Source organism: Bos indicus, chromosome 10 (genome assembly GCF_029378745.1).
Source record: "Bos indicus isolate NIAB-ARS_2022 breed Sahiwal x Tharparkar chromosome 10, NIAB-ARS_B.indTharparkar_mat_pri_1.0, whole genome shotgun sequence".
Classification (NCBI taxonomy): Eukaryota; Metazoa; Chordata; class Mammalia; order Artiodactyla; family Bovidae; genus Bos; species Bos indicus.
Window position 1 is genome coordinate 7981975 of NC_091769.1, and position 27479 is coordinate 8009453.

The 27479-nt window shown below is 45.9% G+C and overlaps 1 protein-coding gene across 1 annotated transcript; it reads left to right on the forward strand.

Moving 5' to 3' along the window:
* The first annotated feature begins 8846 nt into the window (after nt 1-8846).
* F2R (coagulation factor II thrombin receptor) lies at nt 8847-26555 on the forward strand. The gene is made up of 2 exons (XM_019968073.2): nt 8847-9116; nt 23274-26555. Exons 1-2 carry the CDS (start codon nt 9029-9031, stop codon nt 24467-24469), a joined length of 1284 nt encoding a protein of 427 aa, XP_019823632.2. The 5' UTR covers nt 8847-9028; the 3' UTR covers nt 24470-26555.
* The last annotated feature ends 924 nt before the right edge of the window (nt 26556-27479 follow it).

Below are 27479 nucleotides of genomic sequence, written 5' to 3' on the forward strand. Positions count from 1 at the left end.
TGAACCACCGCGACATCAGAGCACAGTTGCTCCCTACAACCCTGAGCCACTAAGATTCTTGGGCAGTGTAGGGAAGAGAAAATAATTTTCCCTATACCCTTTAAGTTCTTTACTGAGACTCCCTGTGCTAAATGATTAACAAGAGAAAATCAAATAGTTGATTAACATGGGAGATACTCAGGAAAAACCCCCCAAATGGCTCAAGCTACCACCTTAGATGGGCTTCCCTGGTAGCTCAAATGGTAAAGAATCTGCCTGCAATTTAGGAGACCAGTTTCGATCCCTGGGTCCGGAATATGCCCTGGAGAAGAGAATGGCAACCCACTCCAGTATTCTTGCCTGGAGAATTCCATGGAGAGAGGAGCCTGGCAGGCTACAGTCCATGAAGTCACAAAGAGTCAGACATGACTGAGCAACTAACACACACACACACACCACCTTAGACACTATCTTCAACTAAGATAAAGATGTGAGGAAGCTGGGAGTGGGGGCAATTCTCTGGAAGGTGAGAAGAGGAAACATAGGCGCTGCAGATAAGACTGGGAAAAGTTATCTCTGGAAATAGCAGTCTTCCTGGCAAGCCCCCTTTCTACTGTGAATTTCCCTTACAATTTCCTTTACACAGAGCTTCCACTCTGCTCTCAGAGCCTCTCCTGTGTCTGCGGTTTCTCAATATAAGATTATGTCAAAGAGGCCTGTTTAGGGTGGCCTGTTCTGCTACCCTTCCCCAGCTTCCTCCCCAGGGAGCAAAGCTTTCCTTACTCATAGGAAGAAGAAAGAAAACACTGGTTTTCCTTTAGAGACACATAGCAATTGAAACACTTAACTTCATTTTTACATAGCTGACTCCTGTATCTTGATGTATGTTTGATCACAGTTGTTCCACTGTTAACAAATCATTTTTGGTCTGAAACGCTGAGAGGGACCATGCATCCCCCGAACTCCTCTTTTAAAGAAAAAAAATTTTTTTAATTTATTTTTGGCTATGTTGGGTCTTCGTTGCTGCAGGGCTTTGTTTTTGTTTTTGTTTTCCTCTAGTTGCAGCGCAGTGCGCAGGCTTCTCTTGTTGCAGAGCATCACCTCTAGGGTGCTCAGGATTCAGAAGTTGCAGTTCCCTGGGCTACAGAGCACAGGCTCAATAGTTGTGGCCTTTGGGCTTATGCTCTGAGGCATGTGGGGTCTTCGTGGATCAGGGATTGAACCCATCTCCTGCATTGGCGGGCAGATTCTTTACCGCTGAGCCACCAGAGAAGCCCTGAACTCCACTCTTCAGCACCTAGAACTTAGAAAGAACATCACAGGATTCTAGCTACTCTCAAAGAATGTGCTCTAGTGAACTCCACAAGAGGGAAAGCCTTTGCATACTTTAATATTCTGGAGGTTTGTGATGAAGAAAGAGACCAAGTCAGTGAAAACATTGTCTGACATGACATATGTTTAAAAAAAAAATGACAAACCCCAAATGAATTGATTTTTTTCTCCCTACTCCCATCACAGCAAAGCAAGCCTTGACTGCAGTTTTAACCCTGCCCATAAATGTGACCCATAAAACAATCAACCTTAATTTTTGGATCAAGACTCTGGAGCTAATCTGCATGGTTAAGACCCCTGCAGTTCCCTTCCCCCAGAAGAACACAGCCTGGCTTGAAATCCTCTTTTCTTTTGCTAATACCTCCTTGTCCCACCCTCCTCCAGCCTATAAGAACCCTCTGGAGTTCCCCTCTAGTTGCTACAGGAGCTACTGTCTGATTCTTGAATCTCTGAATAAAGCCCATCAGATCTTCAAATTTACTCAATTTTGATTTTTAACACACATCTCCCTTATGTCACGAGATACATGTTGGTGTGTCTGTGTGTGGTCAGGCACCAACTGGAGGTGTTATTCATGATGTAGTTTTTACACCTCAGGCTGTGGTCAAGTAGGAGTTTGTGGTACTCCTCAACATTCCAAGAGGCAAACCACAAAACTCTGAATGATGAAAATTGTCTCTATTTTGAGAGATTCTGGTGTGTATCGGGTGGTCTAAGTGCGATCAACTTTGTAAAAACCCCATTTCCTCTGTTACTGAAACCAGGATTTAGTAACAGGTTAAGATAGAGCCTTCTAAGTCAACTCTCTAAGCTCCAGAGGACAGAGACTGTTCCAGGCCCCGCTTCTCAGAGCCTTGGCAGTGCCTTCTAAGTGGCAGGGACACCCAGCACTGAATCCTGCCATGGGGCTGAGAAGAAGACAGATCCCCACCACCTCTCAGGTGCCCCAGTATGCTCTCGGCACTTGTACTGTAGAATCCGGTGTCGCAAACACTCCTCGGAGGACACTCGAGACAGCGGAGTACGGTTTATTACGCTAACAGGTCCTAACAAGTGATTTCAGAGGACTCGGTTTTATATCCTCAGCTACATGACGGGTTACACGTTAGTAAGTAGTTTTACAACATGCAGGTGCGGAACAATTAACATTTAACAATTAACATTTAATTAATAACAATTAACAATTAACATAAATACAGCATGCAGGTGCAGGCACTACCCTTAATCTAAGACAACCTGACCTTTACCCCCAATCTTTGTTTGCCACCTGTAAGGAGGGGGTTTCCTGGTTTTGCTTTAAGGATGGTTAACAGGGTTCAAGCCCAGTTCCCATCCTGCCTTACCATGGCCGACAGTCTTCAAGGTAGAATCCCTCTTCCCTCCTCCCAGTGGCCCCAACAGTATGAATGATCACTGGTTATCTCAGTTTAACAGTGAATATGCACTCTCCAAATAAAATAGCTCATACAGATTCCCTAGGTTGCCTCACTGTCGTTTCCTAAGAGTGTAAAATCTCTTAGCTAAAATACATTCAAGGGTGTGATGGTTAATTTTGTATCAACTTGTCCTGGCAAAAGGATGCCCAGATAGCTAGTAGGATATTATTTCTGACTATTATCTGTAAGGGTATTTCCAAAGTAGATAAGCACTTGCATCTGCAGACTGAGTAAAGATCATACTTTCTGTGGGACTTCCTTGGTGGTCCAGTGGTTAAGACTCCGCATTCCCAATGAATGCAGAGAACCCAAGTTTGATTCCTGGTTGGGGCACTAGATCCCACATGCCACAACTAAGACTCAGCAAAGCCAGATAAATAAAGATCACCCTCACAAGTGTGGACAAGCATCATCCAATCTGTAAAGAGCCCAAAAGGAACAAAAAGGTGCAGGAAGTGGAAATTCTTGTTTTTTTTTTTTTTTCCTCTTTGTCTTCTTGAGCTGAAACATCTGTCTTCTGCCCTGAACACCAGAGCTCCTGGTTCTCGAGCCTTCAGACTCTGAGACTTAACCCCAGCAGCCCCCCAGTTCTCAGGCTGGGAACTACTCCATCACTGCCCCTGGTTCTCAGGCCTTTGGACTCATTGAATTATACCACTGCTTTCCTGGTTACCAGCTTACAGACTTCAGATCACGGTGGGACTTCTTGGTTTCCATAACCATATGAACCAGTTCCAATAAGAAATCTCCTGTTACATATTTATCTCTATATATCCTATTGACTCTGTTTCTCCAGAGAATCCTCACTAATTCAGAAGGGAAATGAACAGATATGAGAAGTGAAAGATACTGAGGTCACCTTATATTTGGAACAAGTTTCTGTTGTTTCTTTTGAATAGATACTGAATTTGACCTTTTCCTGGCACCCCCAACCACTAGGATAGGCTACCATTCTGTCCATGGTGTAATTAGTGGAAACGCCTTGTTGACCCGCTAGAAATGATTAACTTTACTTCTAAACCCAAAACACCAATGGAGGTTTGTGCAAACAAAAGGCGGAAATAGGATTCCTTGATTACAGATCGACTGTTTGCTTAAAAAACAAATGTAGAGATATCTGCACAACACCTGGAGAATCGAATATCTAATTTGAAGACAGTTTGATCTTACACCATAGAAGCCTGGATATCATTACCATTAGCTTCCAAAAGGAAATAACTAAGGCAAGTTCTCGGGATATAGTGCTGTCCTTAGAGGGCTTCAGACAGAGGAGGGGTAAGTGGAATAGCTGAAGCAGGTAGGTCATCTAATGGGTTTAAATAAAACTGCTTTCATGGGATCTTGGGCTTAAAACTTTCACCATTTGTATAACATGTTTGTTTTAAACACACTGCTAAGTCGCTTCAGTTGTGTCTGACTCTGTGCGACCCCAGAGACGGCAGCCCACCAGGCTCCCCCATCCCTGGGATTCTCCAGGCAAGAACACTGGAGTGGGTTGCCATTTCCTTCTCCAATGCATGAAAGTGAAAGTGAAGTCGCTCAGTCATGTCCGACCCTCAGCGACCCCATGGACTGCAGCCTTCCAGGCTCCTCCATCCACGGGATTCTCCAGGCAAGAGCACTGGAGTGGGGTGCCATTGCCTTCTCCTTTAAACACACTATTAAATACCAAAAACACTATGAGAGGATAGCTAGTGACTCATTTTAGTGCCAGACAAGTTCAAAGAAAATGAAACTGGGAACCACTATAAAGTGGTTGTGAGTGACGCATGTAATGCTGCAATGAGGAGATTTCATTTCTGGGGAATATTAACATGTTGGGGAGCCACCTCTGGTTAGGTTAATTTGATGCTCCGGGGAAGCTGCATGTATTTGCTCTAAAACTGGCAACAAAAACATTTTGGTATGGGTAACAGGGAACAGATGAAGTAGAGAGATTGATATGTTTTGCAAGAAGCTCTAAAGAGCACCCAAATACATGAATTTTTGTAGAGAAAACAGCATATCACCAACAGAGCATAATACAAAATTGGAAATTAATCAAAACTTCTAATCACTTACAGATTGAAGAAGATAAAATGAAGTTGACAAAATATTTGTACCTGAGATGCATATGTTTATACATATTTATACCTGAGATGCATATCAAAACTTACAAAATGCAGGGAGAAGTGAAAATTAAGCTAAACAGTTCAAAAAGTTAGGAGAATTAAGAGTAAATCCAAAGGAAGTCGAAAGAGGGAAATTTTTAAAACCTGTGTGAAAATTAAGGACACAAAAAATAAACAATAACCGCAACAAAAGAAGATGGGCATTTAAAAAAAAAACTGGTTATTTCCATTAAAGGGAAAAAAAGCAAAAATACATTATATAAGGAATGAAAGTGAGGTCAAAACTATAGATAAAATAGATGGCTTTAGAAGAATAAAATGTGGTATATAACATAAGAAAATGCTATAGGTTTAAAAAATTAAATATATATGTATCATATAGGTAAATTTCAAAAAATGCAAACTGCAAAAATATTCTTAAAGTATGTTACTCTGTGTAAATATTTAAAACATACAGAGCTATACTGAAAAAAAAATTGAGGGGAAACACAACTATACTAAAAGTACAATAACATGGATGAGAAAGTTACTCTTCTGAGCAGAGAAGAAGAATGGAATCAGAAAAGTGTAGACAAAAAATCTTAAACAATACTGTATATGTAAATGCCATGGGTATTAGGTTCTGTAGTTTTCTATGCTTGAAACATCGTATCATTTAAGAAAGTAATACAAAAGCTATTCCGAATCCTGTTCAATTCTTTTTCTCCCTCAAAGCAGTTGTTTTCAGGTATGTCCCCAGCAGCCTCAGCATCACCTGGGATCTGGTTAAAAATGTAAATTTTCAGTCCATTTCCCAGACCCGCTGAATCTAGAAATGGAACTTAACCATGGGCGGAGAGGGGGTTAACAAGCCTCCCAGGTGATTCTGGTCCAGGTGATTGAGATCCCTGTTTTAGAATGTGCCTGCAGGCATGCTTAGCTGCTTCAGCTGTGTCTGACTCTTTGCAACCCCATGGACTGTAGCCCACCAGGCTGCTCTGTCCATGGGATTCTCCATGTTAAGAATACTAGAGTGGATTGCCATGCCCTCCTTCAGGGGATCTCCCTGTCTTAGAATGCTGTTACTGAAAGCTTTGGTCTGAAACCCCTCAGATACTACCCATCACCTGAGGGTCCTTGTAAAAACGTAGAAGATGATTTCATAGGCCTTGGATGGGGTCCAGGAGCCTGCACTTGTGTGTGCTATAAGTCAAAACCACCATTTCTGAAGGCAAGTTTTTGAAGGCAAGTTCAAGTTTTGGTGGCTGCTCAATTAGCAATCCACAATCTTTAGAAAATACTCAAGTGAGGAGGAAACACCTCATTCTGTTGCATTCTCCTTTGCTCGGTGTATTTCAGTCCCACCCTAAAGAACTTAAGCGTTTCATTATTTCCGAAGCTCTTTTTTTTGTCACTAGAGGTACATTCTGCTCTAATGTGCTAAGTCATTTCAGCCATGTCTGACTGTGTGACCCTATGGACTATAGCCTACCAGGCTCTGTTCTAATAACTAAGGCAAAAAAAAAAAAAGAGAGAGAGAAAGTTATTTTAAACTTCAGTTTTAGAAAATGGTTAAAAACATTTTCCACCAATGAAACAGATAAAATTTAAAAGTGTACTTAGAGTGTTCTTTCATTTTCAAAGCTATACATACATACATGGGCTTCCCTGGTAGCTCAGCTGCTAAAGAATCCGCCTGCAGTGTGGGAGACCTGGGTTCGATCCCTGGGTTGGGAAGATCCCCTGGAGAAGGGAAAGGCTACCCACTCCAGTATTCTGGCCTGGAGAATTCCATGGACTGTATAGTCCATGTGGTCACAAAGAGTTGGACAGGACTGAACAGACTTTCACTTTCACATACATATATACTTGTATGTGATTACAATTTCTTGAATAATGGACAGAAACTTTGAACAGTGGTCATCAATGCAGATGTGGTTCTTAGAAGGGAAGGCTGAAGATACTTTTACTTTTCATTTTATATCCTTGAACTGTTATATTTGGCTGCACATATTAATATTATATTTAACACTGTATTTCATTGATTCTGGGGGCTTCCCTGGTGGCTCCGTCAGTAAAGAATCCTCCAGCAATGCAGGAGACTCAGGTGCGATCCCTGGGTCAGGAAGATCTCCTGAAGACGGAAATGACAACCCACACCAGCATGCTTGCCTGGGAAATCCCATAGACACAGGAGCCTGATGGGTTACCGTCCATGGGATTGCAAGGGTTGGGCTTAGTGACTAAACCACCACCATTGATTCTGAGATGTTCTTTCTTCGTGTTTAAACAGTCTTGAAATTGAGGTGTTTCTTACAAGCAAAGGAATGTGACAGTTTAACTGGCAGCATTTATTTTTTCTTGCTTGTGGTACTTAAAATGACTTTTTAAAACCAATGGCATCTTAGGGAAGGATGCTGAAAAATAGTATGTCGATAGAGTGGCTGCTGCTAAGTTGCTTCAGTCGTGTCCGACTCTGTGCGACTCCATAGACGGCAGCCCACTAGGCTCCTCTGTCCCTGGGATTCTCCAGGCAAGAATACTGGAGTGGGTTGCCATTTCCTTCTCCAATGCATGAAAGTGAAAAGTGAAAGTGAAGTCGCTCAGTCATGTCTGACTCTTAGCGACCCCATGGACTGCAGCCTACCAGGCTTCTCCGTCCATGGGATTTTCCAGGCAAGAGCACTGGAGTGGGGTGCCATTGCCTTCTCCCGATAGAGTGGAGAAGTATGTAATTTTTATGGTTTACATCTACTCTTGGATATATTTTCCTCGGAGAACTGAATAAGCATTTTTAATAGCATTATTTAGTTAGGTTATTCAGTAATTTACTGAGCAACGTGTACAACAGGGCGCTGTGCGCTGAGAACGATGAGGGCAAACAAGGAAGAACAAGGTGGTCTTGGCGGGTTTGGGCTTCAGGGCTCTCCTCGAGGAATCGCTTTTTAAAAAGCTTAGAAACCCAACAAGTGAGTCTCAACAGCAGTTTATCAGCCCCAGGGTGCAGAACACACCCCCACATCTGGGAGGAGAAGGAGCTGCGAGCAACCTTTCCAACAAAGGGCCCTTTGAGGGGACCCGTTTCCCTTTGCGGTCCGAAAGACGCGCTCAGCAAATACGCTCTCCAAATGAAATCGTTGGCCCGCTCCTGCCCGCGGGGCTTCGTCCTCCAGGGGGCCCCGGCCAGAGGCTCGAGGGTCTCCGCCCTGCGCCTTGAATTTGGCCAAACTCTATCAAACCCGGGAAAGTGTGAGCTTCGGCTCCCGGGCGGCCCTTCCTCCCGAGGCGCGGGGAAAGCCCAGCCCGCCCGCCTCCGGGCACCGCGGCGCAGGTGGAGCCGGCGCGCGCCTCCGCTGAGCTCGGGCTAGAGCCAAGAGCTGCAGCCGCGCCGAGCGCGAGGGCGAAGAAGCGGCTCCTGGGACCGGATGATTCTATACCCACTCGCAGCCCGTGTGTCAGAGAACTAAGTGCCCGACCTATGAAATATCTAAGGAGCGAAATCAAGGCAAGCGAGTAAGAAGCGTCAAAAATTCTGTTCAAAGCGAAGAGCTTCTTCTCACCCGCGGGCCACCCTGTGTCTACAGTATAAACTTTCAAATCCACTAACCCGGAGTTACGAAAGCACAAGTCGCTTTAACACTTGTGGCCAAGCTCCCATGTTTCCCAATGCGGCGCAGCGCACGGCCTGAGTCGGGCCCGGGGAGGGACGGGCTGGTGGGGGGCCACGACCCGAGGTTCTCCGCTCAAGTCTGTGCTCCCCGGGTGAGCGGCTGATAGCTCGCGGGCCCACGTCGACGGGCCGAGGAAACGACTTCTTACTCGGGTTCCCCCGCGGGGCGGGCGGCCCAAAGCGCGAGGAGGGGCGGCTAGATGGCCGAGCCCCGGCTGGCCCGGCGACAGCGGAGGGGGCGGCGGCCGCGCCGAGGCGCACACTGGCCGCCGGGGGGCGCCCTTCCAGGCCCGGCGCTCGCGAGCCCCGCCCCCGCCCGCGCCCGCGCCCCCGGGGACCTATTCCCCAACCGGCGCCGCCAGACGCGCCGAACCGCCTCATCCTGCCCAGAGGCGAGCGGTCTGTCTGCCCGTGCGGCCGCCCTCTAGACTCCCCGCGTGCTACCCGAGCGTCCGGGCGGCGGGCCAGCCTCCCCGAGCCGCGCCGCCCCGGCCCCGCCGAGCGCGCGGAGCCCCGGGACAATGGGGCCGCGGTGGCTGCTGCTCTGGGCCGCGGGGCTCGGTCTGTGCAGCCCCCTGGTGTCGGCCCGCACCCGAGGCCCCAGACCAGGTGAGCGTGGGCCCCGAACTCCCCTCCCGTCCGGTCCTGCAGCCCCGGGCCTCCGCGGGACCCCGGGGCTGCCCCCTGACCGCCCCTTCTCTGGGAGCCCGCTGCGGGCTCGGCCCGGACCTCTCTGCACCGACTTCTGGAGCATGCAGGGTGTGGGAGGTGGACGAGGAGGGCTCGGGCTGTCTTGGGGAAGCCGAGGGACCTCGTTGCATTTGTTGCCACTGCGGGGCCTGTTTCTCCCAGGACCACCCCGAAAAGAAAGGGGTTTCACGTTGCTCCACCAATAGCCGGTCCGGGTTTTTGTTTGTTTGTTTGTTTTCTCCCAAGAGGTGGTGGAGAACCGCTCCCGCTGAAGTTTTGTTTTGTTCAAACGGCTTTTCTTGCACATTTTGAAGGCGAGGAAAGGGGTGTAGAGAAAAGCTTGGTCCCGTGGCCCGTTCAGGGGAGAATCAGGACCTGCCGCCCCGCCGGGCACAGACAGGCCTTGTGTGGTGGTCTTGGTGCGGGATACCGAGTGATAGCTAGATCGCCACGAGGCGGTGGTCGGCGGGCTTTGTTTGCTTGTTTCCTAGGACCCAGTCTTCCAAGCGAGTTGAGGCAACAATCCAGCTCCTCACAAACGGCTCCCTCAGCCCCTGTGGGATGAAACCATTTCAGTTTCTGATCTGCTGGGAGACGGAGGTTTCTCACCTAGAATACATGTATTACTGTGCGCTGCGTGTATTTTAAAGGATCTGGCTGCCTGAGCAAATGAATGCATTTTCCAACTTCTCCCCCTTAAAAAAAAAAAAAACAAAACAGGGCAGAAAAGTTGTTGCCTGGAAAGAGCCTAGATAGAAAGGGATGGGGGAAATGCTGTTATTTCTTTATAGCGATACAACTTTGTAAGCTTTCTGACCGCTTCTTTTATTCCGAGTAGTAACAAATGCTAGCTGTTTTCCTTATCTGTGAAACACTGTGTAGTCTGTATTGTTTTCGCAACTTGGAAGGAATACAGGCAGTTGGAGATGGAGAGGTGACAGAAGCTCACAGAAACTGGTTTCTCTGCTCTCCATCTTTGCTCAGGGTGAGTTTGGAGGTGATGCTTTTGAGAACACTGAGAAGCCCACACAGGAGCCCAAAAGGTTTGCAGCAGCTTCGCACATTATCTCTTGCAGTGTCTGGGAAAGCAGAGAACTCCTGAAAAATTGTGTATGGTGACACTGATGTCAGATATCACTTTACAGATTTATTCTGGGATGTGCTCTTAACACAAATTTGTGTTTGAGGTTTGGGTGGTGAGGTGTTTATACAGATACCGTGTCCATGGTGTCACCTTTCTTCGCAGTGGGTTCCCTAGGAAGGTTTTGGCCTCTGGTTAGGGGAGTGAAGTTCAGACTGCTGTTCCCCACGCGTGTTACACACATCGACCTGAATGGTGCATGCTAAGACACTACTATAGATAGAGCTGAAGAACATTGGCCAATCATCTACCCCGGATTCTGGGACCACTTTATGAGGGAGAGAAGAAACGAGGATGAGAATGAAAAGGCACTCTTGTTAAGTGTTGTATTGTGTTTAACCCTGGGCCCAGAGGCGTTTCACTACACGTTGTCTCATTTCACCCCCTCACATGTTTATCCCCTTTTGCCAATTCTGAAACTAAGTCTCAGAGACAGTGTACCTAAATTCCAAAAGGAGGAGGGGGTCCTGGATGCAAGAAGTAGGTGGGACCTTGTCTTTGGAGAGTTTTAAGCCCCATAAAATCAACCAAAAATAGGTCTGCTTTTTATGATCACTGTGCGCCTGCAATTCTAAACAATGCCTGTCTTAACCACCTGTATCCGATGGAAGGAGTCAAGAGACCCCAGTCATAGGAAACCCTTCCAGGACAAGCCTTGCCCACCAGTTTGAGCTTTCTCAAAGCACTCTCAGACTTGTCCCTACTCGTTTTGGCTTTGCCTGCAAAGTGGCTTTTCCACTTTGTGGGTCCGTCATCCCCCAGCAAAGATTATAAACTTCCGTTTATCCCTTTGGCATCTAGAACAGATGTTCACTCAGCAGATACTTGAGAAATTCCTGAGTTCATTAACCAGTTTACCTTCCTTTGTCCAAGCAGTATAAGTGAGACTCTCTCATCAAAGCGTGTCAGTGTCCTAGAGGTGAGGTCCGTCGATTCTATAAAGGTCTGGAGAGTAAAAGGTGCCAGAAGCGCTGATGGTGACCGTGGCAGAGGGGGTCGGATGGGAGATTCCATGTACTGGCTTCCTGCCCACAAAGTCAAGCTCAGTTCCTTAGTATAGAGAAGGTGCCTGTTCCCGTGCAGGATGGGTCCCCAGCCTCCCTTATTACTGAGCCTCCCCTATTACATAATCTATTACGTTAACTGTACTTCGCCCAGCCCCCGCCCTGTAGTTCCACCTCCCGGGAGCTGTGCTTTCTCTGGCTCTGTCCCCAGGCCATTCCTCTGGCCAGAATGCCCTTCCCACACCCTACTTGTTCACCTTTAATGAAAAACAGCTACTTTATGTCAAGAACCTACTACAGCCAGCACCCTGCCTAGACGCATTACAGACACTATTTTACTTATCCTGTATCTACCGTTTGAGTAGATGGCATCCCCATTCTACAGGTAAAAACTGAGGCTCCCAAATGCTTAAGTCACAAGTGCAGTTACAAGTGAAACACATTTGACCACAGGCCTTTTCCGCCAAGTGCAGGCTTTCTCTACTGTCCACTATGAAGAGGAAGCCATCCAGAGCCCCCAGCCCCTCTGACAGCAGATAAATAATCCTGCAGTGCTTCCCAGGATCCCGGAAGGCAGAGTCTGTGCCCCTCTAGCTGGGGAGCCCAGGTCTAGCACACAGAGGTGCTTAGTAAGCGTAGATGCATCGATTGTGGTACCCTGCCTTTACTCTCTGAAGCGGATGATAAGGCAGTCTGTGACTAGACCTCCGTCATGAATGTGCAGGTTAATTGGCCGTTACTGAGAGGCTGTCATCTTCCGCCCAACAAATGACACGAAACGAGACAGTGAAGCTGCTTGTAGTCAAGCAGAAACCTCTGAAAGTCAAATTTCTTATGAATCAGCAAGTCGTTTTCTACCCCAGCATCTCAATCACTTAAAACTTCCTCCTTCCCGTCCTTTTTCCCGTTCATTCGCTCCTTAGTGACCGGGGCACTGTGTTCATAGGACACGTCCTGCGGTTGGCCCACGCTTCCTTCGTGTGAGGACAGGTACCGGGGCGTTCTGGCCCCTCCTCAGGAATCCTCTCACGTCATCTCTAATGGTTGCCCTTCCAGCCCTGCCTCCTTCTTTTCAGTTCAGCTTGTCTCTGCCCTCCCTTCTTTCCAGCTCAGCATTTCTCTACCTTTTATGTCTAAACAGACGAGCATGCTGTCAGCCCTGACTCGAAGCTCCTCATCAGCTCTGAGTTTGCTCCTTTGCCAGCCTGCTTCCGGCCATCGTTTCCCTGTGCCCTTGCTGCCCCTTCTCTCCTCTCTCGGGCAGCTCACTCCTGTCCTGTCACTGCAGCAGACGGACTCAGCTGAGCCTGAGTTGGAGTTCCGCTGAGACCCTGGAGTCCCCAGGACCCTGCGCTTCTCTCGTCTCACTCTCTCTGGACACACATCCTTCTTTTCCCTTGAAACTCACCCTTCCTCCCTTCTTTCCTTCTCTTCCTCCTTCCCCTTCTCCCTCCTCCCTTCCTTCTTGTCTTCCTCTGCTTCCAAAGTTGAGGTCAATATTGTTCAACACAGGGAATGTAGCCAATATTTTGTAATAATTTTAAATGGAAAGTAACCTTTCAAAACTGTATAAAAAGATTACCTTGAAATGAGTGAAAAGAATTTTTAAATAATTGCATTAAACAATATAAGATTGTGCGATTGAGCATATGACGCAGAAATGCAGCCTTTCTTTGACACACACAGTGCAGAGGAGGGGCACGGAATGAAGATATATTAGAGTTAGGGACTGGCGCTGCAAGGCCGTTGGAACCCACTGGAAGAAATGAAGAGGACCAAACTGGGGGATAACATTCATATCAAAATTAACTCTATGGATATAAAAATAATTAAACACAATTGAGGTAGAATCTACATAGCATAAAATTAACCATTTTTAAGTTTACAGTTAGTGGCATTTAGCTCATTTACAGTGTGGTACACCTACCGCCTCTGCTGCTGCTGCTTCTGCTAAGGCGCTCCAGTCATGTCCGACTCTGTGTGACTCCATAGACGGCAGCCCACTAGGCTCCTCTGTCCCTGGGATTCTCCAGGCAAGAACATTGGAGTGGGTTGCCATTTCCTCCTCCAATGCATGAAAGTGAAAAGTGAAAGTGAAGTCGCTCAGTCGTGCCCGACTCTTAGCGACCCCATGGACTGCAGCCTACCAGGCTTCTCCGTCCATGGGATTTTCCAGGCAAGAGTACTGGAGTGGGGTGCCATCGCCTTCTCCACCTACCACCTCTATCTAGTTCGAAAGGAAATCAGGTCACCATCACGCGCTCGGCCCCATCCCCTACCTCCAGCTCTTGGCAGGGCTGATTTGCTCTGGGTTCACCACTTCTGCGTATTTCCGCACATGAATGGAATCATATCATGCAGCCTTTTGTGTCTGGGGGACTGCATCCCCTTTACTGTGGGATACTCACAGAACCCCAGAAGGATCATCAGGAACCCCAGCCTGGGTTTATTTTTGACTAGGACGACAGTATCCAGGACTCACACTTTCGACATTGAGAATTTTCTGTTTGTTTCCCTACTTTGTGGTTTATTTCATTCTGCCATTCACCTCCTCATGCTTATGCCCAAAACTGTCAGAATACACAGTTCTCTGTCTAGACTGAGCTTCCCCCAGACAGCCTCTCCCACATTGACCTTGGGATGTGTGCGTACTTAGTCGCTCAGTTGTGTCCAACTCTTTGTGATCCCACGGACCGTGGCCCGCCAGCTCTGCTGTCCATGAGGATTCTCCAGGCAAGAAAACTGGAGTGGGTTGCCATTTCCTTCTCCAGGAGAACTTCCCAATCCAGGGATCGAACCCAGGTCTTTCTCATTGCAGGCAGATTCTTTACTGGCTGAGCCACCAGGGAAGCCCTTACCTTGGGATGGTGCTTGGAAAAACCCATGAAGTGATGCCTCCTTTTTCTCCATCCCAAGGCATCCAATGATGTTTTGCCACTTACCAGGCCATTACAGGCCTTTATTTGCTTTCAAAAGAGCCTGCTTTTGGAAATAACAGGAATAATCTGAAATTTGCACTTCAAAACAAATATTGAACTTCAGGAAAGGACCTAATCTAATCTCATCTATTTACACTTCAAGTCTGTAGTGGATTAAAAGTGTCAGGTATTATGTATTATAAAGGAGTGTTTTCTGGTATTTTCTTTTTTGCTAACCAGCAGTAAGGACTCTAAGGAATATGCTTTACATGGTGACAGGGTTGCTGCCTGTATGTTCAGTAAATGCCCGGGGACAGTCATGGTGTACAGTTAACAAAAGTTTTCCCAACCAGTACTCACCTTTACCACGTGCTATGCATTCATTTTCTACGTGATTTTAAAAGCTTGTTATAGTTCTGTGCATTGATTTCATAAGCAGCGTCAGGTCCCTACCATCATCTCAACACTGGCACAGCAGGCCAGTTCTGTCAGCAGAACTGAGGCTTATGTGGCCTTACAAGAAGAGTTCTGCTTTCCAGGAAGTGCTGTTTATGACCGTTTCTATCATCTCTAGAACGTAGCTTCTTTGAGTTCAGGTTTACAAGCTGCAGTAGGACTTGGGTGGGGTTGGGGGTGGGGGTGTGGAAACATTTGGTTCTGGGGAAATCGGCGATAGTAAACATCCTTTACTGTAAATTAGTTTTCCTGTCAGCTCGGCGTCTTGTAGACAGTGGTATCCCCACGCCTGTCCCTCTGGGTGGAGAACGGGCCTGGAGGAATGGGGAGAGCCAGGATCAGAGTCCTTCCCAGAGACCCTGCTAGTCTTCTGACCCCACGAGTTGAGTTGGGCCCTGGCCTTCGGGAGGGGCCCCCACACACATTTTAGTGCCTGCAGTGGTGTTGGGTACTCTGGTGTTTACATTTTCTGGTTGGCCTTGCTTCCTGTAACCCCTATGCCCCTGGCTTCCCCCAGGTTTGCTTTGGGATGCTCCCAGCCTGCTCCAGAGGGTGGGAGGGGCAGGGGCCACCGCAGGCAGGGGCCGTCTCATCTTCAGTCTGCAGTCAGGGCTTATCTTATTCTCTGATTCTTGTCCTCAGCAGAGATTTTTGTTCATTTACTTGCTCACTTGCTTCTGCCTCATCTGAAACAGTATTCTAAACATCTCTTTCTCTGTTTTGTCCTTGACCGACTCTTACTACATCTGTCCTGTCTGTGAAGGCTGGGTTGTTGGCATGTGGTTGGTGTGTCGCCAAAGTCAGCAGGACTTGTGATTCCCAAGCAGCAGCTGTGCCCATCATCAGCCGAACTCACACACTCACATGGCTGTGTCCCACCTGCTGTATATAGTTCCGAAGGGTGGGCAGATTGTTTGGTGAAATGCTAGAGAAGAAAAGCGTACTCTTTCAGGAGCAGGTCCTGAATTCACAGCTTCCTTGAAGAGACAGGGTAAGTGGTGTTCAAAGAGCAGGAGCTTCAGAACCAGGCAGATGTGGCTCAGTCCCCGGCTGCCCCACTTTCTATCTGTGGGGCGTTGGATCAGTCACTTAGCCTCTGCACATCCTTGTTGTCTGTAAAATAGGCTCTGTCACGCTTATCTCATAAAAATACTGGGGTTACATGAGGTAGGGAAGTGAAATATCGAGCACAAAGTAACTGCTCAACAAATGTCTTCTTCATACCCACACCCTCCATATTCCAGAAACGCCTTGGAAGGGCTGGTGTAGCATGAATTCTCTCAGTGTAAAGCTGTGTTCACACAAACATTCAAGCACCTTTTCCCCTTCAAAACTAAGACAAAACAGAAATGAAAGCAAAAACTGTTGTCTTTAGTTTTTGGTGGCTAGTAAATGTGCATAAAATGTTTTTCTTCTTTTATTTCTCACTTTTCATTATGGAAACTTTCAAAGATACCTAATGTGGGCAGTACAATTACCCCCATATGCTTTATTTGTATCCTCACTTTCCTCCTCTCCAAATGGACAATTTTAAAGCAAATCCCAGACACACGGTATCTTTTCATGTGTAAATATATCACTATATATACTTCATGTAACCACAGTGACGTTATAACACCTAAGAAGACTGAACAACAGTTTCTTAATATTGTGAACTATTCGAATGGTCAGTGTTCACATTTCGCTGATTGTCTCATAAATGCTTTTTCGGTTGGTTTATTTGAATTGGGATCAAATGAGGTCCGCTGTTGCATTAGGTTGACGTACCCTTAAGTCTCTCTTAATCTGTAATGGTTTTCCCTCTCCTCTTTTTTCAAGGCTCTGTGTCAGAGAAACTAGGTCATCTCTCTTCTAGACTTTCCTGTTACATACTGGGTCTATCCAGCAGGGCTGTTCGACATGCCCTTCTCTCCTGTGCATTTTCTGTAATGTGGTCCATTTGGAGATTTAGCCTGATTTATTTGGTTTTTCTCCAAGACTGCCTGACCTAGTGGTGGTGTGTACACACCTGTTACATCACCTGTTTGTTTTTAATTTGTTTGGCAACACCAGTCTTAGTTGTAGCATATGGGATCTAGTGCCTTGTCCAGAGATTGAACCCACGTCCCTGTGCTGAGAGCGCAGATCCTAGCCCCTGGGCCGCCAGGGAAGTCCTGTCTCTCTTTTTTGAGAACTTAAGGTTGCACAGTGGACTCGGGTGTGCTCAAGTGACCCAGTTATCAGAGTTCCTATCACCTATCCTTACACCTCAACCTTTTTTTTTTAAGAGACTAATGATCATTGGACTAAATCTTATTTCATTAAGCACTTCAAGATGCATTTCTAAATCTGTCATTGTTTCTGTGTTTATAAGCTGGGATTATTTTATAAACTAGAAGTTTCCTTCATTGACTATTTGGCTTCCCCAAAATATTTTCAATATAGAAAAGGCAAGATAAATGCTGAATCTGGCCTTTATTTACCAATTTTCATACTGGGTCCCCTCGTTTCCTCCAAAAGTGACCCAAAAAGGTTTTATTTTCCTTGAAGTATAATTATGAACTCATCAGTTCAGTCACTCAGTCATGCCTGACTCTTTGCGACCCCGTGGTCTGCAGCACACCAGGCCTCCCCGTCCATCACCAACTCCCAGAGCTTACTCAAACCCATGTCCATTGAGTCGGTGATGCCATCCAACCATCTCATTTTCTGTTGTCCCCTTATCCTCCCGCCCTCAATCTTTCCCAGCATCAGGGTCTTTCCATTGTTTCTCCATCTATTTGCCATGAAGTGATGGGACCAGTTGCCATGATCTTAGTTTTCTGAATGTTGAGCTTTAAGCCAACTTTTTGACTCTCCTCTTTCACTTTCAAGAGGCTCTTTAGTTCTTCTCTTTCTGCCATAAGGGTGGTGTCATCTGCATATCTGAGATTATTGCTATTTCTCCCGGCAATCTTGATTCCAGTTTCTGCTTCATTGAGTCCAGCATTTCTCATGATGTACTCTGCATATAAGTTAAATAAGCAGGGTGACAATATACAGCCTTGACATACACCTTTTCCTATTTGGAACCAGTCTGTTGTTCCATGTCCAGTTCTAACTGTTGCTTCCTGACCTGCAGATAGGTTTCTTAAGAGGCAAGTCAGGTGGTCTGGTATTCCCATCTCTTTCAGAATTTTCCACATTTTTTTGTGATCTACACAATCAAAGGCTTTGGCATAGTCAATAAAACAGAAGTAGACGTTTTTCTGGAACTGTTTTGCTTTTTCGATCATCCAACAGATGTTGGCAATTTGATCTCTGGTTCCTCTGCCTTTTCTAATAGATCTTAACAAATATGACGTTCTCCCACATTTCCATGCATTTCTGTCATTATTCTCTTAATGATCTTTGGCCACTGGGAAGGGCCCTTGGACTGACTTCAGAGTCTTTCTGACCTGACCCTAATGTTCTTTGAAGACATTCAGGGGTCGTCTTGTGCACTTCCTCCCCCAGATCTGGCACCAGCAGTTTCTTTAAGGAGCACTTCTTTTTATGATGCATGATTCCATCTTAGACCGTCGAGTATCCCACTCATGTTGTTTTCTGCTTGGAGTTAGTATGTTTCCATCATTCTTCCATCACCCCCTTCTTGATTGCCCTTTAGCCTGTAGTGTTGAGTCACTGGTGGGGAAGTGCAGGGGACAGCTGTCCTTCTCTCTGAATGTAGGCAAGGTCCTGGGATTTCTGGTTTCTTAACCCACCAAGGGTGAGCCCTCTGGGCCAAAGCTCTGAGTCAGAACTGAAGCTGGCATATTCTGGGAGGCTGACATGGTATAAATCCCAGGATCATGAGGGACCTTGAGAGAACATCTGGGCATCACTCTGCTTCTAGGCCAGATCTCGTCAAAGTCAGAAAAAGTGCCATGCCTGACTTATAATTTCTAAGTCTCCAGAGTTAGAGAGTCCACATTCAAACTCATTAGCAATAGTCTATGTTCAACAATCAAAATTACTCTAGAGCCATTTCAGGAAACCTGAATTAAGTGAAACTTTTGCAACAAATATGAGGATCAATTTTAGGACCTGACCTAGTTTTTTTTTTTTTTTTTTTAAGCTATAACTTACCAGTAAAAACACAGATGTTACAGGAGTTTTCGATCCACTGACAGGCACTTTCTCCTTGACCTAGGACTAAAGTAAAAGCAAGATTCCCAAACTCAAATTTCAGCCCAAGGCACAAGCTAGTTGGATTTATCTAGTCACCTGGAATTGGTTTTATTCTTTCTTTGATGCTGGTATACAGTTAAATAAACAAAATTTACTGACATCCTGTAATCCCATAAAGGCCAAAGTATCAAAACCTGTGGTGGCAAGAAAAGGTGACACCTTAGGCAATGATATCTATTCACGGGATTATGCATTCTTCCTGGGCTCCAGCCTATAAAAATGTCATGTTCGACATACTGCCCAAGAAGGCTGAGCCAGAGAAGAAATTTTTGAAAACAAATACTGATTCCCAAAGTGTTGGGTTGGCCATAAAGTTCATTCGGGTTTTTCCGTAAGCTACGAGAGAAAAAGCCGAACGAAATTTTTGGCCAACCAAGACTAGCTACAGCGCAAAGCCTAATGACAGTTTTATGTTCAGGCCAAGTGACAGCGTCTAAGAGTTGAGTTGTGAGTGTTCGTAGATTCCCAGGGTGTCACTCCTCTGGGTCACGGCCTGATGCTCACGTAGCTTGCACACAGGCATGCATGTGCTTGTCTCCCCTCGATACGTGACATGACGAGTCCTCAATCCGGCCAAGCCCCCCGAGGACTTTCTGCAGCAGAAAGTTATGTTATTTTAAGGTTCCTGTGGGTCAGCATTTTTAAAGACACATATCTTTGTGGTCCCGAAGTGCCAGAACTCATTCATTTCTTTTCTTCCACCTCCCACACATTCATGACTTCGAGGGTAGCCTCACTTCCCTCCCACGGGGCCCGTTGAACCAGGGTCTAGATCCCACGTGACCCGATCAATACACACAGAGTGAATTAGATGCATCACAAGAGGAGGGAAGTGATCCTTGAGGGAAAGGTTGTGAATTTGAAATTTGATTTACGGCTCTGAATGCTGGGGCTCTGTACCTTATAGCCTCTCCATGTCCCTCGTCACACAGAAAAACTAAACACAGTTATATGTTGAGGGAGGGAAGAGGAACACAGATTCCATCTTAATTTCTTTGCTTTTTTAATTTTTTGCTCTCAAAACAATTGAGAGCAAGAAACAAACTACATTGAAGTGATGGGGAAGGATAATAATTTCTCACACTGGTTAATTTTTGAAGTTTACAAAGTGAACATATATCCTCATTTCATGTGTGATGCTCCAAGCTGCCAGCAGGTATTGAATCTTCCCATTTCAGTGATCCTGAGACTGAGTTCAGAGGAGTTAAGTGACTCCTGGTAGAGGCAGCTGTTGTTTGTTGTTCGGACTCTTTTGCAGCCCCACGGACTGTAGCCCTCCAGGCTCCTCTGTCCATAGGATTTCCCAGGCAAGAATACTGGAGTTGGTTCTTGTTTCCTACTCCAGGGGATCTTTCTGACTCCGGTATCGAACCTGCGTCTTCTGTATTGCAGGTGAATTCTTTACCGCTGAGCCATCGGGTAGAGCCAGCATTAGAATGTAAATCTATAATTAAAAGCCAATTTAAGGACCACACCTCCTACCTGTGGGCCAGGGTACTAGAGAGACTTGGAGATTAAATAGGAACTATTTCCCACCCTTGGGGAACAACCTCGATATCTATGTACACTCAGGCTCATCACTGCAGATTTTTGTTCTTCCCGTGGGACAGATCGAGACTTTATCCTCAGGGGACCTGTTCGTGCTCTTGCTACGGTCATCTGACCTCAAGCTTTCGGTACCAGGCCCTGCTCTACTGTGGATCAGTTGGTACCACTCTAGGTTTGCTCTTCATTTTGGAAATAGATGCCAATTTATTGTGTTTTATTTTGTAGTTCTAGAAGTCCCGTTGGTTGGTTTCATTGCTATTTTCTATTTCTTCATTCATTTCAATGAAATCTTTCTCTTTCCTCATTAAAGCATCGTTGCAGCACACTCTTTAAAATCCTTATCTGCAAGTTGTAGCATCTGAGTCATCTTGGGATTGGTTTCCATTGACTATCCCTTTCTCTTGAGACTGGGTCACACTTTGCTGATTCTCTTTATAGCGAATGATTTTTAACTGTATGCTGAATATTATCCTACTGTAAACACTCAAGATTTTGTCTTATTTCTCTAAAGAGTGTTGCTGTTTTTGCTTTAGCAGGCAGTTAATTTGGTTGAACTCAAACTGCAAATGTTTCCTCTTGAGCAAAAAAGCTCAAACAGCACTTCCATTCTTTTAAGTCTAGCAGAGCAGCTTCATTTCTCCCCTGAGTGTGCCCCAAACCTGGGGCAGAATTTACACTGGACTCTGCGGCTCTCCATGCCTCTCTGACTTGCTCTTTTCTGGGATTCTTTCCTCAGTTTCCAGTGACTGTGGTTGCCCTGAACACTGTCTTCCAGTTCTTCGGGCCACAGAGACTATGAGGTTTCTATCTGAGTTTCAGCCATCTTTCGTGGCACTGACTTTGGCCTCCTCTCAAGCTAAAAGCCACTGAAAGCCAGAAACCCACTGGTTGCCATCTTCTTTCAAGACCCATCCCTCCCCTCCCCAACACGACTGTGAACCTACATAACTTCAGATCACTGATTCGGAGGAGGAAAGGAATCCAGAGTCTGTAATTTTTGTTTAGGGGATAGTTGGGTCTGGTAAGGACCTTCCAGAAGCAGCATTCTCTTTTACTATATCACGCTTTTCTGTGTAAGTTTTTGTTTGCAGGAACGTTCCAGTACTGAAAAATAAAACTGAAAGCTGGAAATTTCACTGTACTTATCTCATTTCCAGCCAGTTCTCAATCCCCTGACCTCAGTTCTGAGTGACATATGTGCAGCCTTTGTGGTAATCGCCCCCGGGGATGGAAGCCTCATCCTTTTCCCCTGGGGTTTCTGTCCCCACTCTTCAGCTCCTCAAAGCCCAACAGAAGCTCTCTGTCCAAGCCTCCTCAGTGACAGAATGACAGTGCGGCTCCCGGGAAGCCAACGCTGGTGGAGTTCAGCAGCTGAATGCTGCATTTCTGTGATGAACATTTCCACTGGAGGTTTTTGGTGGAGGAGGGTGATAAAGGAAGGATGTTTGCAGCAGAGCCTTTATGGTAATTTCTAGTTGACACTCAAAAGAGCCTGGCTGGCCTGGCATCTGCCTGGATGCATGTGGCATTTTGGAACCGAGCTGAGGGAGGCACTGACCTAGAACTGGTGCTGCTCCACTGACCCACTGAGGAGGGAGACAGGGAAGATGACTCAAGTGGTAGGTGCCTTGCGGTTTCATTAGACAGTAACCTGAGGGACTGCAGCTTGGACCCAAAGATGATGAGAGATTAGGGACATTCTACTGTGTAAACAAGCCGAAGCTAGTAAAGGAGAGCTTCTATCACCCGGATAATTGTCATGGAAACTGGGTCCCCTCAGTCTTGCTCAAGGAGAAGGCAATGGCAACCCACTCCAGTACTCTTGCCTGGAAAATGCCATGGACGGAGGAGCCTGGTGGGCTGCAGTCCATGAGGTGGCTAAGAGGCGGACACGACTAAGCGACTTCACTTTCACTTTTCACTTTCATGCACTGGAGAAGGAACTGGCAACCCACTCCAACGTTCTTGCCTGGAGAATCCCAGGGATGAGAGATCCTGGTGGGCTGCCGTCTATGGGGTCGCCCAGAGTTGGACACGACTGAAGCGACTTAGCAGCAGCAGCAGCAGCAGTCTTGTTCAAAGTCACCTCTAGCTCCATAAGCTTTAAGATGTTCCCTCAACTTTCTGTGTTGATTTTTCCATGAGGGAGAATGGATTTCAAGGGGTAGCCACAAACCAAATGGGGGGAAAAATGTATACCTGCAGGCCTATGGAGGAAAGAGAAGTCAGGTAGCCTGGGGTAATTTGTTTATATAGACAGTGGCTCACATAGAAAAGAAGTCATGGCTTTTTTCTTTTACATCAGCCTGTACTCAGCCTGTCCTGATATCTGCAGCAGAGATCTCTGAAAGTCTGTGGTTCACCTCATCTCTCTGAGGAGCAGAGCTTGAAAAGCGTTTGCTTGTGCCAGAACAAAATGTGGTACACTATCTTGAGTTAGCTAATTCCCTGATGAAGTCTGGGCTCCCTGGTGGCTCAGTGGTAATGAACCCACCTGCCAGTGCAGGAGACTCAGGTTCGATCCCTGGGTCCGGAAGATCCCCTAGAGAAGGAAATGGCAACCCACTCCATTATACTTGCCTGGGAAATCCCCAGGGACAGAGGAGCCTGGCGGGCTACAGCCCGTGGGGTCGCACAGAGTCAGATGCAATGGAGCGCACACACAGAGACACACACACAGATAAAGTCTGTCATCCATTGAGTGTCACATGCTCTTTACCACCAACTCTCCCAGGAAGAAAACAAAAAGCCAAAGTCAAGTGTACTCTCTCCTTGTCTCTTTTGCCTTCTTAATTCCTTTAAAAATTTTTTTACTTTTCAGGGACAGACCCAACAAACGGTACTCTGGGTCCTCGGTCTTTCTTTCTCAGGAATTCCAATGACGGATATGAACAATTCCCACTGCCAGAGGACGAGGACTCGAGTGAAGGTGAATTCACAGAAGACAGATTAAGCTCAGGCAACAGAAGCAGCCCTCCTCAAAAGTCACCCCCTGGGTTTATCTCCAAATCCGCCTCAGGATATCTGACCAGCGCCTGGCTGACTGTCTTTATCCCCTCAGTCTACACGGGCGTGTTCCTCGTCAGCCTTCCTCTGAACATCATGGCCGTCGTGGTGTTCGTCTTGAAGATGAAGGTCAAGAAGCCGGCCGTGGTGTACATGCTGCACCTGGCCGCGGCAGACGTACTCTTCGTGTGTGTGCTTCCGTTCAAGATCAGCTACTACTTCTCCGGAAGCGACTGGAGGTTCGGGTCTGCCATGTGCCGCTTCGTCACGGCGGCCTTCTACGGGAACATGTACGCCTCCATCATGCTCATGACGGCCATCAGCGTCGACCGCTTCCTGGCCGTGGTGTACCCCATCCAGTCCCTCTCCTGGCGGACCCTGGGGCGCGCTTCCTTCATCTGCCTGGCCATCTGGGCCATGGCCATCGCGGGGGTGGCGCCCCTGCTCCTGCAGGAGCAGGCCACCCAGGTGCCGGGGCTCAACATCACCGCCTGCCACGACGTGCTCAACCAGACGCTGCTGGAAGGCTACTACTCGTACTACTTCTCCGCCTTCTCCGCCGTCTTCTTCTTCGTGCCGCTTACCCTTTCCACCGTCTGTTACGTGTCCATCATCCGATGCCTCAGCTCTTCCACGGTTGCCAACCAGAACAAGAAGTCCCGGGCTTTGCTCCTGTCCGCGGCTGTCTTCTGCATCTTCATCCTTTGCTTTGGACCCACAAACATCCTTCTGCTTCTCCACTACGCGTTCCTTTCCTCTGATCCCATGACAGAGGCCGCCTACTTTGCCTACCTCCTGTGTGTCTGCGTCAGCAGCATAAGCTGTTGCATCGACCCCTTGATATACTACTATGCTTCCTCGGAGTGCCAGAGGCACCTCTTTGCTATCTTACACTGCAAAGAAAGTTCAGATCCCGGCAGCTGTAACAGCAGCGGTCAGCTGATGCCAAGTAAAATGGACACCTGCTCTAGTAACCTGAGTAGCAGTCTATACAAAAAGCTCTTAACTTAGGAAAAGGGACTGACAGTGAGTTAAAAAGAAAATGTTAAAAAAGCAAATCACCTGAGGAGTCAACTTCATCCCTGACAGAAGTGTTTCCTTTACCATCCAAAACAACAAACTTGTGATTTATGTGGCTCCCTAGGAGAGCTTGTATATTTGTTAGTTACAGACAAAAGTAACAGGAATAGAAAACATTCCAGGAGAGTATTGCCAGAGTTACCACAAGAACTAAGCATCTCTGTTTTTATATATTTACATGCTGATTATAGATATATGTGTGTGTGTGTGAATTTATACGCATGGACTTATATCATTTGCAGTACAGTACAGAATAGGCACTTGGAAACCCTCTCTTTTTTCACCAGAGACTATGGAAATAAACTCTGATTTTCTGATTTAACATGCAAAGTTTAGGTTGGAGTTTAACTCGGAACATCTGAAGAAGCCCATGAGGAGTGAGGGATTCTACACTTTGGACTCGCACAGCTTTTGCAAATAAATGTATTTTTAAATTGTTCAACAGCAATGTTTAAATTGTTGGGGGATGAGACTTAGTACTAGCTGTGTGTACAGAAAGTTCTTTTGTTTTTCTTGTTAAATATATCAATGTTTGAATTCTTAAAATTATTAAAGCGGATGAAAACAGATGATGTGGGTAGCATTTTTGCTGCTTTACATGCCACGTGTGTAAACTGAGAATGAGCAGAAGTCCCACCAGTGACCTGAGGCTGGCTTTCAAAGCGACTTGCCCCCCTCCCCCAGATGAAAGACTCCAGGCAGTAGATACAAGACAGAGCCACGTGTTTGCTATCCTCTGCTGGGATTCCCCCAAGGATTGGCCATGAGCTTATCATGTTTATTAGAAATTGGAGTAGGATGTGCCATCCCAAGAGATAATGAACATAGAAGACTTCTCTGCCTATTTTAAGAGTGGAGAAAGAAGGCATGTCTGCTTGCAGCAGTTAGGCTGCAAGGGTCACTGTCAGCTGGAACCAGCCACAGACAAGCATGGACAGTCATCGTGTGCTCTAGGCATGCATGGGTGCTGGGCAGACAGAGTTGAGTCAGTCTGAAACCTACTCTGGAGAATAACAAAGTGGACCAACATATGGTGTGGACAAGAAATGCATCAATATGTAAAGAAGTGGTTTAGCCAGATGCCACCAGGAAGTGCCACATAATCGAGCCTGGCGGGTGAAGAACTTTGAACATTTGGGTTACTGCTTCCTGTGGTTATAACTTGAGATGAAAACATCATATATTACAGGAAGCATGTTTTTAAAAATAAGTCCTTCAGTAACAGAATATGAAATGTTTTATTACAGTGTTATTCAAACAAGATAATTATAAATTCTGTATATAATATAATCATCAGTCTATATATCAACATGAAAGCAAAGTTATACATAAAAGATTGAAAAAATAAAACATCAACTAAGGAGAAAAAGTAAGTCCTTCAGTCTGACTTAATTGGACACTATTTACCAATGTTTTGTTCAGTACATACTCAAATCAGATTTTTTAAAAAGCATTAATTATGTCAGATTAGAAATGGCAGAAGAAATGGAATTGACTTTGAAATCTAGGAAAATATTCTCCATTTTTTCCATTCACTTTTATTAAGAGTTAATGAAATGACTTTAAAAGCATTTTTAACCCTATGATGAGTATCAAGTACAGAATATCCTCATGTATTTAGCAAAATAATTAAAAATAATGTTGATATATATCTTTTTCCTTATGAAAAAACATTGGCATTTTAAACAAACAGAAAGCTGTAAGACAAGTGCTTACAATTTAAAAGAGCAAACTGTTTCCAAATGCCATTGAATAATTTACATAAAAGTATGTATTGTAAGTAAAAGTTAACATTGTTTTTATTAATTTGGTTACTATATTCATTTTATCTAATTTAGTGAAGATATGCTGTCACTGTTTATTCATTGTTTATATTGAAATACTGACTTAAAATCTGACTTAATAAGACCCATTACTGTATTATCAGTATGTACTTATAAAATATTACATCACTGTTTTTATGTTCTTTTTTTTAAATGTATATAACCTCTATTAATAAACCTGAAGGTTTGCTTGATATCTGTTTGGAATAAAATTTTATTGTGTCTTTAGAGCCTGGCAGGAAGGCCAGTCTAAGGATTTAGCTGTTGTTTGTTGTTTAGTCAGGAAGTCACCTCAGACTCTTTGTGACCCCGAGGACTGTGGCCCACCAGACTCCACTGTCCATCAAACCCACGTCTCGTGCATTGGCAGGCAGATTCCTTACCACTCAGCCACCAGGGAAGCCATTAATGAAGAGACAATTTGCAGAGGTGTGGGCCAGGGTTAAGGGGCTTCCCAGGTGACAGCAGTGATAAAGAACCTGCCTGCCAGTGCAGGAGACGTAAGGGACGTGGGCTCAACCCCTGGGTTGGAAAAATCCCCTGGAGAAGTCCATGGACAGAAGAGCCTGGGGGGCTACAGTCCATAGGGTCACACAGAGGCAAACACCACTGAAGCGACTTAGCACGCACGCACAGCCAGGGTTAAGGGAACCAAGAGCTGGTGAAGAGCCCCAGGGACTAGCGGTTAAGGAAAGCTGTTACACCCCAGGCCCAAAGCAGGTTGGCAGGACAGATAAACAGACATTCTCTCCTCATACCTTGATGTCTGTTGGTGCCTCCCATTGCTCCTGATTTTAACCTGCACCCCAAGGTCAAGGGAACCTGGGTGATATAGCCCATAAAGGTGAGTTTTTTGGGGCACAGAGAATGGAACTGGAAGGGAAAAAGAAAAGTACAATTTCTACCAAAAGCTTTGGTAGTTAATTACAAAACTTTCTGTGTCTTTTTTTTTTTTTTTTTTTTAAGCCCTTCTTAGGAAAATTTAAGGTTATATCATTGAGAGTATGTTCGGATTCCTGGGTTATGAGCATTGTGGATAGTCTGCAGTTCTTTCCTAGTGAAGAAAGAAACCAATGTCAGAGGTTGAAACTTAAGGAAGAGTTGCTCTTGAGTGACAC